General features: G+C 63.6%; 1 protein-coding gene across 23 annotated transcripts in view; it reads left to right on the top strand.

The window, feature by feature from the left end:
• Positions 1-17,306, top strand: part of NCOR2 (nuclear receptor corepressor 2) — a 183,099-nt gene that overhangs the window by 96,603 nt on the left and 69,190 nt on the right. For 21 of the 23 annotated variants that reach the window (XM_030336915.1, XM_030336910.1, XM_030336924.1 and 18 more), the window contains 2 exons: positions 1,408-1,506; positions 16,884-17,029. In XM_030336915.1, the coding sequence (XP_030192775.1) occupies positions 1,408-1,506; positions 16,884-17,029 (245 nt within the window). The remainder of the gene's footprint in view (positions 1-1,407; positions 1,507-16,883; positions 17,030-17,306) is intronic. The other 2 variants (XM_030336912.1, XM_030336908.1) reach the window with 2 other exon arrangements.

Genomic DNA, 17,306 nt, shown 5'->3' with positions numbered 1-17,306 from the left:
CTGTGCCTGAAAAACGCGCGTGGGGAAGCAAGCCCTGTAAACGGCCTTCCTCTGAGTTCGTGACGGCTCTGTGCTGGGGGTGTGGACAGTCCCAGGGGGCTCTAGGTCAGGGCTCCTCGGGGATGGAGGTGAGGGTCTCAGAAGCCGGTCACTGAACAGAATTGCTTGGGAACTGGGGAATCAGAGTCTCTCCACTGGAGAGTAGACCTTAGGGTGTATTTTGGCTGAGAGGCAGCTCAGGACGGGACTTCAATAGAGCTTCCAGAAGGGTCTGAAGCAGGGATTGCCAACTGTGCTCCGTGCCTTTGGGGAGAGGCGTGTTCTGAGCGAGGCCGATGGCCGGCCGGGGGCTCGGTGGGCCGGCCAGCCCGTGCCCGTCTGCGGGGGCAGCTGCTGCTTAGGGCCGGCTCCCCGTCGTCCGGCGCGGAAGGCGCGCCCCTGAACCGTTCAAGGGCACATCGGGCACCCCCGTCGCCCGACTTGCAAATACTGGCATCTGATGATTCAGTGGTTTTCTCCACGCTCGCGCGGGCCCCCGTGGGTGGGCCAGGTTTACCAGGGCAGTAGCCTCTGCCCACGTGTATTCTGGGAGGGGGCAGAGGCCCCGGGGCTTGAGGCCCAGCCTGCCTCGGCACCCAGCGGCCCTCACCTCACGGAACGGCCTCCAGAGGCTCCCAGTCTTGGCTCCCGCTCTGAGCACCACGGCGACATCTGACGTCCTGTCCGTCACGGCTGCCAGCGTCAGCCAGCTGTCACCTGGAGCTGGCCTGTGGTCACAGGTGGCAGGCACGGCCGTGCTGATTCTGTTTGCTTTGAGGACCCGTCGTCTTACGGGTCCCATTTGGGCAAGAGGTGGTGGAGTTCGGGGCGGGCCAGTCGCTTAATCAGCAGGTGGCACCAGGGTTCAGACCCAGAGTGGTGTGGGAAAGACCAAGGCAGAGACACTCATAAACGTCCCGAGAGGCGAAGGGTCGCGTGGGGACGTTACAGTCCGGCTGGGTCACGAGGCTCAGCACAGGGCACTCGGGGCCCCGGGGGTTGGGGAAGAAGGGGCTGGGCTGAGAGACGGGAGACCCAGGCCCGACCCGGGCACACTTTGAGTTTATGCAGGTGGGAGTCGGAGGGCCTGGGGAGGCAGGTGACCCCTTGTGGTCCCCGTCCTCGACGGCGGCGGTCGGCAGGCCGGGTAACACGGTCCGCGGTGTGTACCGTGTGCCGGGCGCCGTCCTGAGGGCTCTGTCCTCGCGGCCGCTCTCAGACACGCGCTCAGCATCCCCTTCACGCCGCCGAGAAGGTGAGGTGAGCGGTCGGATGCGGAAGAGGCAGGATTTGAACCCAGGCCTCTGGCTCCTGGCCGCCTGCTCTGACCGCTCGCGCTGTACGCGGTGTTCCCTCTGTGTCCCACAGACCGTGGCCGAGTGTGTCCTCTATTACTACCTGACCAAGAAGAACGAGAACTACAAGAGCCTGGTGAGGAGGAGCTACCGGCGCCGCGGCAAGAGCCAGGTGAGAGGCGGGAGGGGTTGGCTCTGGGGGCTGGTTCCCGGCGTGCCCTGCGGCCGTTGGCAGGGGGGGCGTGTGACCGTCGGCGCGGCGGGCTCGGGCCCCCTCGGGGGCGGCCGGGAGACCCTGTCTGGGGGTTTTCGGCCCGCCCCAGCGGCAGAGAGGAGCGCCAGGAGAAAGACCGCTTCCCTCTCTTAGCCTGGAAAATTCTGGAACTCCTGGCTTGGTGAATCGTGATCCCCGTGGTGAAAAGGGCCACGTCCCTTGAGCAAGGACGGGGTTCTCCGGGTGACTCGGGCTGGGTTCACACACGGCACGTTTAAAAACCGATTACAGTTCTTTTGTGTTTACCGTTCTGCGTGTCTGAAAGCAAAAGGCAGCCAGTCTGTCAGACGTGACTGCTCGGGAGGAGACCGAAGGATCACTTACCTTAAAGCACGGTTCGGCAAGCTATGGCTTGCAGGCTAATGAGTCCGGCCCACCACCTCTCTCTGCGAGTAAAGTTTTATCGACACACGGCCGCGTCCGCCCGTTTCCCTGTTACCGTGGCAGCTCGCCTGTTAGCAGCAGCAGAGGGGAGCAGTCACGACAGAAGCCGCAAGGCCTACGATCCGTACCGCCCGGTCCGGTACGGAAAATACCTCTGAGTTAGAGAGACGAGGAGTCGGTTTGAAGGCGTGTTCGGCAAATAATGGTAAAGACGGTGGGGGTCAGTAGGACACGTGTGAAAGGGGGCTCCGAGGTGATCGTGTGGGAAACGGAGGGACGGCGTGGATTTGTTTCACTGCTGGGCCGTCGACAGTCGGCCGAGGGCAGGTGCTGGGAGCACGTGGCTCCAGGAGGAGGTCGGCTGGCGCTGCCCTAGGAGGGCTCCAGGCCGGACGTGCGTGCGGAGGCCTTCGGGGGTGTGGCTGTTGGGTGCAGCCGGGAGCAGGCGGAGCCGTCGCCTCCCTGGGGCCTCTGGCCCGGGGCACCCGGGAGTGGTGGGGGCCGGGACGGGAGGGTCTGGAAGCTCTCCCTCCAGCGGGTGCTCCCTGACGCGGCGTCTTCCCTTCCCCGGGCCGCCCAGGACAGGGTCCTGAGTCATCGCGCTCAGCCATCGGCAGTGGGGGCCTGGTGCCCTCTGCGACGCCCCCACTTTGCGGTCAGGTCCCCCAGACGGGTTCCCAGCCCACGTCCCTTTCCTCCTCTCTTGCCTTCTGGGAAGTACGCTTCGGCGGCACGGACCCACTTTCCTGTTGGCCAAGCCACACGGGATCCGGGGAGCGAGTTTGTTGTTAGACTAAGTGCCCCCTCCCCCCTCCCCCTGCCACACTCGGGCCCGAGCTTTGGTTCTCACCGGCTGGGTCGTTGAAGGGTGGCGGCGTTTGGTCCGCGGACAGGCTTTGCCTTCAGTGTTATGTGGCCACAGCTGCCCGGCCGGCTTGCCCATCTAACAGATGCGGAAAACCAAGGCTTGCTGGCCTGGAGCCGTTTCACTGCAAAGAGAAACTGAAGTGCCGTTGGGAATTTTCTAGACCGAGAGGCTCAAACTCACATAAATTCCAGGCAGGGGACACGAATGTGCTGAGGCAGGAGGCGCACAGCGGTGAAGACTGGGGCAAAATAGAGGCCTGTAGGTTTATGTAAAAATAAATTAATTAATTAAGGTTTTTTTATTTAAAAATAAGTCCTACTTCGGGGCACCTGGGCGGCTCAGGCGGTTAAGCGTCCCAACTTCGGCTCAGGTCACGATCTCACAGTTCATGGGTTCGAGCCCGCATCAGGCTCTGTGCTGATGGCTCGGAGCTTGGAGCCTGCTTCGGATTCTGTGTCTCCCTCTCTCTCCGCCCCTCAGCCGCTCATGCTGTCTCTCTCTCTCTCTCTCTCTCTCTCTCTCTCTCTCTCTCGTTCTCATAAATAAACATTAAAAAGATTAAAACAAGTAAGTCCTGCTTTGGGGTGTTTGCTGAGCACCTGATACAGGTGCACTTGCCCTCGCTCGTGCCGTTGCCTTGGTGGGGGCACCGTGGGTGGGCTATGAAACCCTTCCTGGTGGCGCGGCGGGGGGCCCTAGAGGAGAGAGGGTTCTGACTCCGAGGGAGGGTTATTTAGGGAGGGGGTATCCCCGGACAAGCCCTAGAGGGCTGGGGGTGCCCGTGTCCCGCATCTCTGGTCCTGGCGGCCACGCCTTTGACTTTGTGGTGTTCGTGCTGGGCACCGGGACTTCCTTGCCGTTGTAGGGACCAGCGCACGTACCTGGTTCTGACGCCACGTGCTGGCCCTGTGCCTGTGAGCTCCCGTACAGCAGAGGCCCTCGAAAGTGAGGGTAAGGAGCGGCCCCTCGGCTGAACAGGGACAGAGGTGAGGGTGTCCTGGGCAGAGAGAGCAGCAGGTGAAAGGCACAGGGGTATGAGTGAGCACCGCGCCCTCAGAGTCTTTGAAACAGGTGTCTTAGCACCTTCCCGGTTCTATTTTATTTTATTTTACGGTTTATTTATTTTGAGAGAGAGAGAGTGGGGGAGGGGCAGAGAGAAGAGAGAGAGAGAAGCCCAAGCAGGTTCTGCACTGTCAGCTTGGAGCCTGACGCGAGGCTCGAACTCACGAACCGTGAGATCGTGACCTGGGCCAAAGCTGGATGCTAAACTGACTGAGCCACCCAGGCGCCCCAGCAGCACCTTCCAGGGTCTTGAATGAAGGATTGGGGAAAGGTCATGGGACCCTGTATCTCCTCGTGTTTGCTGAGTGAGTAGAGACGTTTCTCTTCTCTATGGAAAGCAGGAGCGTAAACGTGATGGTGAATGGTGGCTCACACCTGACCTCAGCGTCCGTAAGAGGCGACAGGGAGTGCTGAGGCCCGTGGCCGACTTACAGAGCTCACGCGTGTCCGTTCCAGCTGACCTTTGGCCAGATGGCCTCGTATTGCCAAGAGCCGATTTTTGACGATAAGCTGAAAATCGGGATTTATGTGAAATTGCCTGATTTTTAAATCTCAGGGTGCATGAGAAACAACACCAAGGGGTGCCTGGGTGGCTCAGTCAGTTGAGCGCCTGACTCTTGATTTCGGCTCAGGTCATGATCCCAGGGTTCGTGGGATTGAGCCCCAGGTCGGGCTCTGTGCTGACAGTGAGGGGCCTGCTTGGGATTCTCTCTCTCTCTCTCTCTCTCTCTCTCTCTCTCTCTCTCCCTCCCGCCCTCCCTCCCTCCCTCCCTCCCTCCCTTCCCCTCTGCCCCTTCCCTGTTCATGCTGTGCGTGTTCTCTCTCTCAAATAAGTAAACTGAAAAACAACAACAAAACACTGTGTAGGTCAGGCAACTCACATTTGCTCTTTTTTTGAAATTAAGTTTTTAATTGTAGCGCCAGAAAGTGTGCAGCGTTGGGTTAGTTTCAGGTGTGCGATACGGCGATTCAGCTCTTTCATATGTCACTCGGTGCCCGTCGCGATAAGCACCCTCTTAATCGTATTTGCTCTCAGTCTGCCCTCAGCCTCGAGCGTCAGACCTCTGGATTCGAGAATGGTAAGGCCGCGTGGTAAGGGACTGTGTGACTTGGGACAGGCCAGACCAGGCAAGCCCGGGGCCCTGGGGAGCCCGGGAGTGTTTTCCAGCAGAGGAGAAACGTCTGTTTCCTCTTTTTGTCTGTGTTGTCTTGGAACAGCCGTAGCGTCTGCGCCACTTCTGTGGTGAGGTTTGGCTTCTGCTCAAGCCGATGCCTCGGGCTGGGGCTCCCGGGATGGAGGAAGGATGCCTCTGCGCTCTGCCTCTTGCAAATGGGCGGGAGGAAGCGGGACAGGAGGCCCCTGTCTCCTGGGAGATGGGACGCGTCTTGGTGGCTCTCCCCTCCCTCTGGTCACTGGGGCTGCTAGGGTGCCAGTGTGGCCCGGGCCCCTCCCGGGGACAGAGATTTATATGCCGATCCTGGAAGGACTTCTGTGCCAGGCACACCGGCCCTGTTCATAAATATGGAATAAATGGGTCAAAGCCGAGCGTTGGCTTTGGGGCCGTAAGTCTTTTCTTTGCCCCGTGACAGTGACATAAACGGCAGACGCGGTTCCCTCGGCCCCTCTCGTTAATCTGAGATGCAGTTACTGGTGGGGCCCGGGCCCCCCTGTTTCTCCTCGGTTTTATAAGACCCGTGATCCTGCCGATACATCTGCCCGTGGGGAGGCGGGGTCCCCGCAGCCCGGCCTGGAGTAGGCGAGGGCACGTCTGCGTGGGATGGGTGCAGGCGGCGGTGGCCTCCCGTGGGCTGATGGTGGGACGAAGGGAACGGATGGGAGGGAAGAGGGGCTGCCGGAGGCTGATCGTGCAGGGTGCCCAACCGCGGGCTGGGGAGCAGAAGGCGCCCAGATGACCCCCTGCCGCCCCATCCTAGTGTCTGAGCGGCATGCAGCCCGCCCCTGGGCCACGGGTCCCACCCTGCAGCCCCTTCCCTTTGCCCACACTTCTGTCTCCCAACCCTCCTGTCCGCCCCGGAGACGGCCCCCCTCGTCTTCCTGGGCAGCCACAGGAGGACAGACGTCAGGTCCTTCCAGCAGATGAAACGTAGACGCCTCTGGGACGGGGCCACGGCGGCCAGGAGGTCATGCCTCCCCTGTCCTGGCTTCTTCCTCAGGCGGATGGGGGCCGAGCCATCGGGGGTGTACTTATTTCTTGAGGGGAGCGAGTCAGGCCTGCCCCACCTTGCCGGGTCCCTTCAGTTTCGGACGGAGACTTAGGTGGTCTCAGCCTTGTCAGGGAGAGGCCGGGGGAGTTGGCGAGACACGGGAGCCCTGTCAGAATCCGCAGTCACCGACCGGCCTTGTGGCGTGATGGGCCAGCGCCGCGGCTGACTGCACGGAGCTGATGACGGAGAGTCCGGGGTCTGTGCGGAGGGCGGGACGCGTTTTAACTCCGGGACTTACGGGGCGGGGGGTACTCGATGATCCCCGGTTTATAGGTGAGGAGGTCAGACCTGGCACCGTCAGCCATGGGAGCCCGAGGGGTCCCATCTGCCACGTTGTGGCCGTGTGGCTGGGTCCGTGGAAGCCGCGCCTCACTGACCGCATCGCCCGTGGGGGCTGTGCGTGTAGGCTGTGCTGGGTCCAGGCAGCAGGTGGACCGCCCCTCTCCCCCCCCACCGAGCCCGCCTGGGTCTCCCTCTCCGCTCGTGGGGCAACTGCTCCTGGAAGCTCTTCCCGTCTCTCTCGGCTCTCCTCTGCTCCCTGGACCGCGAGTGTCTCTGGGAGACCTCGAGGGCTGTTTTCTCCCTGGTCTGTCTCTCCCTCTCTTACCCTTTTGCAGTCTGCCTTAGCACCCCCAGACCGCCGCGCGTCCCCTCCCACTTCTGGGTGACCAGTGACCGCAGAGGCCGTGGCGCCTATCTGTGGCTTCCGTGGCTGGGGGCCACGCGGTGGCTAAGGATGGCCACGAGGGGCCTCTCAGCTTTCCAGCCCAACAGATGCCCCGTGGTGGGCCCTCCCCACCCGGTGTCAGATGCACAATATTATGTTCATCCAAGGGCATCTATTGAGTGCCTACTGCATGCCAGGGCTAAAAGCTTTGCTTTCAGAGCAATAGCAGACTGTGATCTTTCAGGAAGCTGTTGGGAAGGCGTCCGCCGGGCACGGCTGTCTTGACAGCTCGCGGACGGTGCCGATGAAAGGCCGTGAGGTGGGCGCGAGGCGGTGCTTCAGGGTGTCGGCGAGCGGGCTTGGCGGTCCTTCTCCAGGCCGGGTGGCCGGTGCCTTTCCTGAGTTGGCTGGCGCACAGCCCGGGCCCAGAGACGGGGGGATGCCCCTGATGTCTTTGCCGGAGCCCCCCTCCTCGCCGTTCCTGCGTCGGTGGGACTGAAATGGGTTCCCGGCGCAAATCCCGGCGTCTGGGGACGAGAGCTCGAGTCTGCGGCGCTGACGGCAGGAAGTTATTCTCCCCAGAACGCAGTGGACACCGCCCTCTGCTCCAAACTGACTGCAGTAGTCACGTTCACTCCGCGCCAGGCTGTCCCCTCAGCCGGCCCCTGCGGGGGTCCCAGGCTGAGTCACGAACCCGAGACGGAGCTGGCGTCCAGCCGAGGGTCTCCTCCGCGGGGCCGGGGAGCCTGCATCTCTGCCACGGACCCGGCAACGCCGGGTGCCGGTCTGGGGCCACTCGGAGCTTCAGCCTGGGTGGGGGGGCGTTGACTGGGGAGGGCCCCCCGGAGGGGGTGGGGAGGGAGCAGCGTGGCAGAAGGGGAAACTGAGGCGTGGCACGGGCTCACCGGCAGCGTAGATTGACCATGAGGAGAGGGGCTGGGGGAGAGGCGATGGGATGACGCCATGGGTGAGTTGAGCTGAAATGGCCTTTCCCGGGTGTCCTGAGGTGGGCTGACAGGGCCAGGTCTTGGTCCCCGGGCCATGGACAGCTGAGCGGGGGCAGCAGGCCCCTTCTGAGGAAGGGGACCTGGCCGGTCCATGCGATGGACAAATCCTGCATCTTTTCCTATTTGCAAATGACATCTCACGGCGGCCGTGACCTTCTCGAATGCGTAACCGCAGCGCGTAGAGCGAGATGTCACTGCATCCACCCAGGTGACTCCCCGCCCTGTCACACCCTCATTACACGCCCTGAGCCAAGCCGTTTGTTCATCGTTTTGATGGTTGCGTTTTGAAAGCTTGGATGGTTACAAAAGTAGAACGTACAACTCCTTGACGGAAAGCGTCGCCCGTCGGCGCGTCGTCCTGAGAGAGGCGAGGCGCACGGGGGCCCCGGTGCTCGGCCCTGGAGGCAAGGGATGTGTGCTGGCCACGTGGAGCATATCAGGATCACGTTTGCGTTTAACAGAGGGTGCCATCCACCTTCCAGAAGCTTCTCCATATTCTGACAGAGGGAGAGGCGGGCCCAGCGGCCCCTCACGCCCACCCCCACCGGTCCCCTCGCGCCTGAGCTTTGGCAGGTGAGAGCTGAGCCCCCGGGTGCTGGCCCCAGGCCCCTGGGACTTCGCCGTGAGTGGCGGGCGGGCTGTAGGCTGGGCCGAAGAAACAGCATCCTCTGCGAGCTGAGTCACCGGCCAAGGCGGGTGACGGTGCGGTGGTTTATGGTTCGTGATTCATGGACGGAGGGGCCACATTCTGCCAGCTAATTGCAGAACCAGAGTCCAGGAATGCTGTGGTCAGTAGTCGGCTCCAGCGTCGGGGAGCCGGGAGTGTGAGGCCCGGCCTGCCGCAGCCCTGACCCAGGGGCCCCTGTGGCCCTCCAGGTGATGGGGGGGCCCGTGCTACGGAGGGGCGTGTCCCCGAGGGTGAGTGCTCCCCTGGGCCGCCGAGGCCCAGCCTCCTGGCCTGTCCCCGGGGCGTCTGAGGGGGGATGTGCTGGGGGCCCCACTCCTCTCCTGCTCCCCGGCCTGCACATCCTTGCCCTCGTGGCTCCTCTCTGTGGCTCAGTCCAGCTCCACCTCTGACCGGGTGCTCAGCCCAGGCTCCTGTGTTTTCTGGGTCGATCTCCGTCTCTTACCGCCTTTTCTGCCTCTGTGTCCTGTTTCCCTGATTCTTTTCCCTACGTGTGAGTCTCTGTGTGTCCGTTTCCCTCTGTGTTTGTCTCTCTCCCCCTCTGCCCCCACACCCATACCCCTCTGTCTCCCATCTCTCACCTTCCTCCCCTGTCTTTTCTCCCCCCGAGCCTCCTCTCCCAGCTCCTTGCCAGGGAGCACGTGACCTTGTTCGGGTTGCTGGGACACTCCTGAGGCTCCTTTGCCTGGGCAGCTCTCACAGAGGACAGTGTGACCCGGAAGGCTGTTCCCAGGCAGGCCCAGCCAAGTGTGGTCCACATGGGGAGGGGCAGCTGCTGTTCAGCCCGTGCTGGTTCCCAGGGCCTGGTTATGTCTCTCCCCCCCCCCCCCACCTTGGGCTGATGAAATCGTTGACCGCCATCCCCGCTCTAGTGAGGTCTGGCAGGGACATGTGGCAGGCCAGATACGGCCACATCGCCTCCAGGTTGGGCCGCGTTTCTCCCGGGCCACGGGGTAAGCGTGAGTGTGCCAGACTGCTGCCCGGAGCCCAGATGGGCCTCCGGCCTGGGGGTCTGTCTGGCTTTCCTGGACGGCCCAGGCCCGCGGGAGGTATGCTTCCGCCCTGCTGGGGGCCAGACCGTGTCCGGATCTAGGGCTCCAGGGAGCAGATGTCCCTGATTCCTGCCCGAGATGGGGGGAGGCCACTGGGGAGGCCCCTCCAGGCCCACAGTCCCCGGACACATTCCAGGAGCCGCCGTTCTCAGGAGAGCCCGTGCCCCAGGGAGCCAGCAAGCTGGCTCGTTTCGGGAGAGCACAGGCATGGCCTTCTCACGGGCCGTGATGTGGTGGCAGGGGAGACCTGGCTCCCCGCCAGCCCCGTCCGAGGCAGACCACATCAAAGGCATAGAAGGACACGGAGGGCAGGAGCCCGTCCAGAAGATGTGAGCGCGGATCATTTGGACTCCAGGGGGTGAGAGCCTGGGGACCGACGCACCCCACATCCGGGTGTCTCAAGCTGGGCTGCCAAGAGCCAGAACGTAGTTACCAGAAGAGCAGCATTTGTGCGGGTCGGTGCCTGCGTGGGCCACGGCAGGGGGGCCGTGGTGGGCCTGACCGTTCGAGGAGCGTCCTGGGTGGATGGTGGCCGTGTTGGAGACCTTGTCGTCGTGTCTTCACACAGTCACCGTTCTAGCTGACTCCACAGCGAACAAGACAGACCAGGTCCCCAGAGCTGACACGCCCATGTGGGAGGTGGACGGTGCACAGTGAATTAGCGTGATCGTGTGAGGTGGCGGGAAGGGCCGCAAAACGTGAGCCAGAGTCAGGAGGCAAGTGACGCGGGGGAGGGCAGCTTTTAGGGAGCAGACCTCGAGGGCCTGGCTGAAGAAGTGTCATTTGGGCTCAGACCTGAGTGATGAGAAGGAACCGGCCAGGCAGAGTTGGAGGGAGACTCCCGGGCAGCAGGCACAGCGAGTGCAAAGGCCCCGAGGTGGGAATAAATGTGGCGTCTTCCAGGAGGCAAGGGGGAGCAACGCGAGGGAAGTGGGTGAGGCGGGTAGGGGTGGGCAGGGGCCAGATCACGAGGCCTTCTGCTGTGTCAGACCGCCGATTTTATGCCCGGTGGCGGGACAGGCTCTGACCGACGGCTTAAAACGGAGCTTTGGCCGCCAGAGCCTCCCCTGCAGGCGGAACGAGAACAGACGTCACGGGAGCGTGTGTGAAACTCCGGCTTTGCTGGCACGTGTGTCTGCAGGGGATGCTGGTGTGGGTTTAGCAACCCGCCTTCTGGGGGGGGCGAGGCCCCGATCTGCAGCACGTGCCGGCGGCTGTGGTTAAGACCCTCCCGCCGTGCCCCGATCTCGGCTGCCAGCGTGACGTCACGGGAGGTGGGAGCGGGAGGGACACGCACAGCGCCGTATCCCGCTCCACTTCCGCTGTGTGGGTGCAGTTGACAGAAATGTCCTCAAGAGCACAGATGACAGACGAACGTAGCTGGATGATTGGGAAGCGAGGCCCTCGGAGTACTTGTTACCTTTGTTTTTATTGTGATTTCTTTAACCGTAAGGTCATGGATTTCAGTTTTTAGTAACGGCTGTGTCTAATAGCAGCTCGCCTGCAAAAACCCTGCAAGTTGAGGTCTGTTCTCGCGAGCTGGTCCGAGCCAGCTCCCGCACGCCTCTGTCCGTGTGGAGACGCCCCGCACGGACTAACCCCACCTGCATTTCCCAGGAGGGACGGATGGACGGACGGGCTGGATGAGGAGGGTAGGGGGCCGAGTGTCGGCGGGGAGGCGGGGGGGTGGGGGTGGGGTGCTGCTGGGACCAGAAACCTCCATTGTGTCTTGCCTCCCGACGCCCGACCCCGACCGCAGTTCTCCCCCAGCCTCGGCCTCCGGGACGCCCTTCCCTGCTGCCCAGAGGTGGCAGGTGTCACGAGGACAGAGCCCCTCTCTGGGTTCGCTCTCCGGAGGCGCCCGGTGACACGTCCGTAGAATGAGTGGATGAGACCGTGCCGCCTCTGGTGTCGCTGGGTGTGGGGTCTCGGGAAGCTGTCCCGGCACATTTTTGGGGACCTATCCTCCGAGGATCGAATGCGTCCGCGCCTACCTGGATTGTCGGCACTTCTTCCCGCTAGGCAAGATCGGCGGGAACCGACTGCCGTGCCTCCCTCGATGGGCCACCGCGCTGCCCTTCAGCACCAGGCGGAACACGGCCTTCCCTGCCCGCCCCTCCCCCACTGCCACCAGGGCGCCACCCGCCTGCCTGCGCGTGGGTGTCGAAGCCGGCCGGGCCCTGCCGCCAGGCGCCGTGTGTCACTTGGTGAGCACGGTGGGGGCGTTTTCACGTTGCCGTGCCTTTGCCCACCAGGCCCCCCCCCTGCGGTGTCCCCTCTCGTCCTTGTCTACCAAAAGCCTTCGGGGACCCAGCTCACAGGCCTCCTTCCTCGTCCCCATGGCCCAGGAAGAACTGCCACCACGTCTGCGGCCTGCTGAGCCTTTTCAGGTTTTCTCAGCACTGAGCCGCCGGCTGCCCTGGCGGGCGTTCCTTGTCTGTCACCTGAGGCGCCAGCTCCGGAAGGTTGGGGCCCGCGGTTCTGGTGGCGTGGAGTCCCCCTGGTGGGGCGTGGGCTGTGGGGGCACAGTCTGGCTTGAAAGGGGGGAGCCTGAGCACACCCGCCCCTGGGATCCCGCTGGGAAATGCCGCGTGACCTTGGGCGAGCTCCTTGACTTCCTGCGTCCTCGTGTTCTCATCGCTAAAACAGAGGTGTTGGCAGTGTCGCCGGGGGGATTCGGTTAACTATACCAGGTTCGAGACTGGGAGAAGGAGGCTTGGTACCACATTTGCCGTGTGCGGTCAGGAATTGTCGGCGTTGCGTGCCGTTTTCCGTGCGGCCCTGGCCTGGGGCCTTGGCACAGCGCGGGCTCAGCTTGCCTGTCCCGCACTCCATCCTCCAGAAGCAGGGGTCCCTCGGGCACTTGAACCGATGACCCCGGCCAACCGTAGATCCGGTCAGGGTTTCCGCGAAGCTGTGCTGTGGTTTGGGGGGGGGGGGGGTTGCTCCCGACCCAGCGCCGGGCACGAAGCCCGTTGTGAGCCTGACCGCTGACGCGTCTCAGACGCAACGGTAGGCCCCCGTCAGGAGCTCCGGAGTCGCTCGAGATGGTGAAGTCTGGCTTCCAGGTCCACAGGCGTCACCGGCTGCCGGAGGCAAAGGTCCTGGGTGCGTTTCGTGAAACAAGGACCCTCGAAAGCCTCGCTCCTCGGCGTGACCCAGGAACCAGCAGCGTCAGCCTCCCCAGGAAGGTGCCTCGAAGTGCACAGGCCCAGGCCCACCCCAGACCCACGGACTCTGCATTTTCTCACCACACCCAGCTGATTCGTGTGCAGGTCTAGATTGAGCAGCACTGGTCTGGGAGCAGGGCTGGGCAAATTGTGGCCCCCTCAGGCCAGATCTGGCCCACTGCCTGTTTTGTAAATAAAGTTTTATTGGCACGTAACCGTGCCCACTTGTCTACATCTTGGCTGCTCTCAAGTCCCAAACCGTGTTGGTATGAGCAGTTGTGACAGAAGCCAGTGGACCTGTGGCCGTACGGAAAAAGTTTGCTGCCTCCTTGTCTAAAACACCAGTTCTCAAGCCTGGATGCCCATTGGGATGACCTGGGAATTTAAACACGCCGAGGCCTGGGTCTCACCCCAAGATTCTGATACCATTGGTGCAGGCGTGTCTTGGGGTTCGGGACTCCCCAGAGTGCCCTAGGGGGCGTGTGTGTGCGGCCATCAGACAGCGAGATCCTTGGGAAGCAGGGCCCTGGAAGGTGTTAATCCTCACTGTGTTAGCGGTCCTCATGGTTGCTGCCCTAGACCATCAGAGGCTTCCAGATTTTGAGAGACTGAGCTGGCTGTGGTGAGGGGGGCGGTGCTGTGACTTGGGGCCCCCGTCTTGCCGCATAAATCTGGAGTGAATGGAGCACCCCTAAATCAGCCGTTGACCTCGGTGCAACAGGAGGTCAGGCAGATGGTCGTTATTGTGCTGGTGGGTCTCTCCCACTGGGAAACACGTTTGAGGCCAGGACCAGGGCTCCGCTCCCAAGGGAGACGGCAGTCGGGTCACGAGATGCCGGGAGCCCACGGGGGGCTGCATGCCGTGACTCCAGAGCAGCCTCGAAGGTGCTGAACTAGTGGGTGTAGCCACACGCCCCCTCGTCCCTCACCCCTGTCCTCGGGGCTTGATAAACCGTCGGGGTGTGGCTGGCTTTGGGACTGCAGACCTAGGTGGGAAGTGGTGGGAGTAATGGCCGGGCTGCAGTGTCTGTTGGGACTTCGAGCCTCCCCGCAAGGGGGCACGGGCGCGGGAGCCTGCAGAGGGGTGGGTGGCACGCCGGGGGGGGGGGGGGGGGCGGCTGGAGGGGGGCTGGGCACGGCCAGGGTTAAGTCGGGCCTCGGTTGGAATCCTGGCACTGCTGTTGACCACGTTTGTCGCTCGGCCACCCTGTGGCTCAGTTTCCTCTTCTGTAAAGCGGGAGAGGCAAGGGGCTGGTAAAGGAGACGGTCGAGGTCCGTGGTGCAGTGCCCGGCACCTGGCACTCTGGGCCGTTCTGGGGATTCCTGCTGCGATGCGGATGATCATTCAGGGGTGGGGGCGGTTTGGGGCCGGCCCAGGCTCAGGTGGGGGCTCGAGGAGTCTTGATGGGGGACGGGCTGGGCGAGGCGGCAAGGGGCAGGGGTGCCCAAAGACCGCCCCACCCCCAACCGAGGCCCCCGATTCTGGTCGGAGGGCGGAGTAGGGGGAGACTCTGAGTGGGGATTGTGCCTGCTGCCCCTGGACCATCCGCTTTCCTCCCTCGGAGCCCGTGAGGCTTTGCCTCTGCACCTAGTTTCCTGCTGTGCGGGAGGGGAAGGGTGGCCGCCGCTCTTTCTGTCGGAGGTTGGTTCAGGGCATCAGGCGGGTTGGTGCCTACGAGGTGCTTGGTGTGGGGCCAGGGACAGAACCCTGGGTCACTCCTCGTGTCCGTTTTCATCTTGGCCGCCACCGGGACTCGGGAGGGGCGGGAGCTGGTGAGTGGGGGGTGCACAGCTCCGTGTTGGGCAGTAAGCCCTTGGGAAATGCTGGCATCTTCCCAGTGGGGCTTCTCCAGGGCTCTGAGGCAGGGGGTGGGGTGCGGGCAGGAAGGCGCTTAGCTCAGTGCGGGCGCAGGTGCAGAACCCCCCCCCCCCACCCCCGCCGGGCCTCAGCCCTTGTTAGTCAGGACGCACGGGTGCAGGGCTGGGCCTCTATCGGTGGGGAGCCGCACCTCCTGGCCATGCTGGGCTGGACGGTGGCCTGCTTTGCGGCCCAGGGATGAGATCTCACGGGGCTTTGAGGCCCCACCAGCCCAGACCCAGGGGATGACGACAGGTGCTTCCTGGTGGGTGGCCCGGAGTTGAGCCCTTGTGGCCACTGGGAGGGACGGAAGAAAAGGTTTGGGGTGAGGCTGCTGCCCGGGCAGGAGTCTGGGTAGAGAAGCGGCCGAAGGCGGCGTTGGGAATGCCAAGCTACTTGCGGTTGGAAAGCCCCTGTCCTGCCCAGCCCCCGGCATCGGGTTCCCAGGTGCGCAGAAGTCGGCCAAGCCGACAGGACACCCCTCCCCAATCAGCCACGCCATCTCTGGCCCCGGAGCCTGCTCCCTGGTCCCCGCTCGCCCCCTCTGCCCTCCTCAGGCGAGTGCACAGAGGGCACCCGTCTCGGAACAAAGTGGAAAACCTCTCTGTCTCTCTGTTCCTGCCGCCACCTGCTGGGACGGCTCCGAAGGAGGCTTTGCCTTTCGGGTGTGAGAGGTGACCACGGCTCACAGGCTGTGTAAGTGCGTGCTTTGGTGTCTCAGGGGTCTTGGTGGTGGTGAGGGACAGGCTGGTGAAGGGACCGAGGCCAGCCGCCAGGAACTGGCAGCGATGCGGTCGGGGCGGAGAGGCTGCTCTGAGCCCCCCTCGCCTCCTCTTGCAGAGCAGAGGGGGTTCTCGGAGCAGCTTGTTCCTGGGGAGAGCCCGGGGTTCCGCGCTCTGGGCCCCCGTGGCACAGAACGCCCCCAGCTGTGGTCCGCCGCCTCGCAAACGACAGCTGTGCAAGAGGGTCCGTCCGGGGAGGGGGTCGCAGGCCGAGGCAGCCTCGTGCGTTGGAGGGCCGTGTGCTCCTGACGCGGAGGAAAGATGCAGGGAGGGAGGGACGCAGGGAAACCCCGCCTGCCCCCGCCTTCTCCACCTGCTGGGGTTTCTCTCTCCTTGGGTGACCGTACCCCTGCCCCACACCGAAAGGCTTTTCGACGGGTTTGTTTTCGTCTCCCTTGGCTCACTGGGATGGAAAGGTGGTCCGGTCTGGCAGTTGCCCGCAGGGAGAACTTTGGGGTGGCCTCAGCGTGTGCTTTGTTTATTTTTTCTAATTTTTAAGTAGTTTTTGTAATGTTTACTTAGTTTTGAGAGACAGAGAGAGAGAGAGAGAGAGAGAGAGAGAGAGACCTAGTGAGAGCAGGGGAGACACAGAATCCGAAGCAGCCTCCGGGCTCTGAGCCGGCCACTCATAGCCTGACGTGGGGCTCGAACCCACAAACCGTGAGATCACGACCTGAGCTGAAGTCGGACGCCTAACCGACTGAGCCACCCGGGCTCCCCGAAGCAGCGGGTGCTTTGAAAGAAACCCAGCAGGGCAGGAGGAAGTCGGGCAGCCTCCCGGGAAGGAGCCGGCCGCCCTCACTTCCTCCCCCGTCCTGCTGAGGGCAGGCCCCGCGGCCCGGTGCGAGGGGGCAGCAGAGGAAACAGGCCTGGGCGGAGGTGAAAGAGCCTCGCCCTGGACGCGAGCAGAGCAAGCCTGCGGCAGGCAGTGGACCCTCGACACGGCAGCACGCACCTGCACGTGGGCCGGGCCCCGGGCTCCCCTCCCCGCCTGCCCGTGTTACGGGTGTGGCGATGGGCTGCGAGGTGGCCCGAGCTTCGTCAGGCATGCGTCCCCAGGTTCTCCGGTGCTCGCCCCGCTCTGGCCTGATAAGCCTGACCGGCAGCCCTCCCCGTGCCGGTGGTGGCTTCGGCCCCCCTTGGACAGCCGTGCCAGACCCCACTCGTGTCGGGGATCTCTTGTTCCGGCCCCCGGCCGGGGTGGGCCTGCGGAACAGCCCTGCTTTGCAAGGGAGGAGTCAGAGCACAGAGAGGTTAAGGTCCTCATCCAGGGTCACACAGCCCGCGAGTGGAGGAGTCAGGAGGAGTCCTGGAGGCGTCCAGGCTTCCGATGTCTACGCCTGGCCCTGGGGCTCCTGCCTCCCTGGACCCCATGGGCTGCGGTGCCCCTGGCTGTGGCGTCTGCGGCCGACTGCGTCCCGTTCCCGCTCTGCGGGCGCACTCAGCCCAGGCGCAAAGGCTCACCTGCCTCGCCGTTTTCCTCCCTCCCCCGGCCTCCCCCGGGGCCCCCGCAGCAGCAGCAGCAGCAGCAGCAGCAGCAGCAGCAGCAGCAAATGCCCCGGAGCAACCAGGAGGAGAAGGATGAGAAGGAGAAGGACAAGGAGGCTGAGAAGGAGGAGGAGAAGCCCGACGTGGAGAACGACAAGGAGGAGCTGACCAAGTAAGGCCGCCCCGTCGCCCCGCGTGGCCTGGCCCCCTCCCCCGGGTGGCGGGGAGGTGGCCTGGACTCAGCTCGAGACGGGGGGTGGGGGGGGGGCCCTCTCTGTAGAAGCACCTGAGGCGAGCCGTTCGGCCGCTGCGGATTGCCTGCCGGGAAGGGAGGCATTTTCCGCTCCGTCTGAACCTGACAGCCCCCCTTCCGGAAGCCTGCCTTCCCCCCCGCCCGCCCTTGCCTCCTCCAACCCTCTGGAGACCTCTGAGACTGATAGCTCATTTGA

This window comes from Lynx canadensis, chromosome D3, assembly GCF_007474595.2.
Source record: "Lynx canadensis isolate LIC74 chromosome D3, mLynCan4.pri.v2, whole genome shotgun sequence".
NCBI classification, from domain to species: domain Eukaryota; kingdom Metazoa; phylum Chordata; class Mammalia; order Carnivora; family Felidae; genus Lynx; species Lynx canadensis.
The sequence above is the reverse complement of the archived record's forward strand: the minus strand, read 5'-3'. Positions and strand labels throughout refer to the sequence as shown.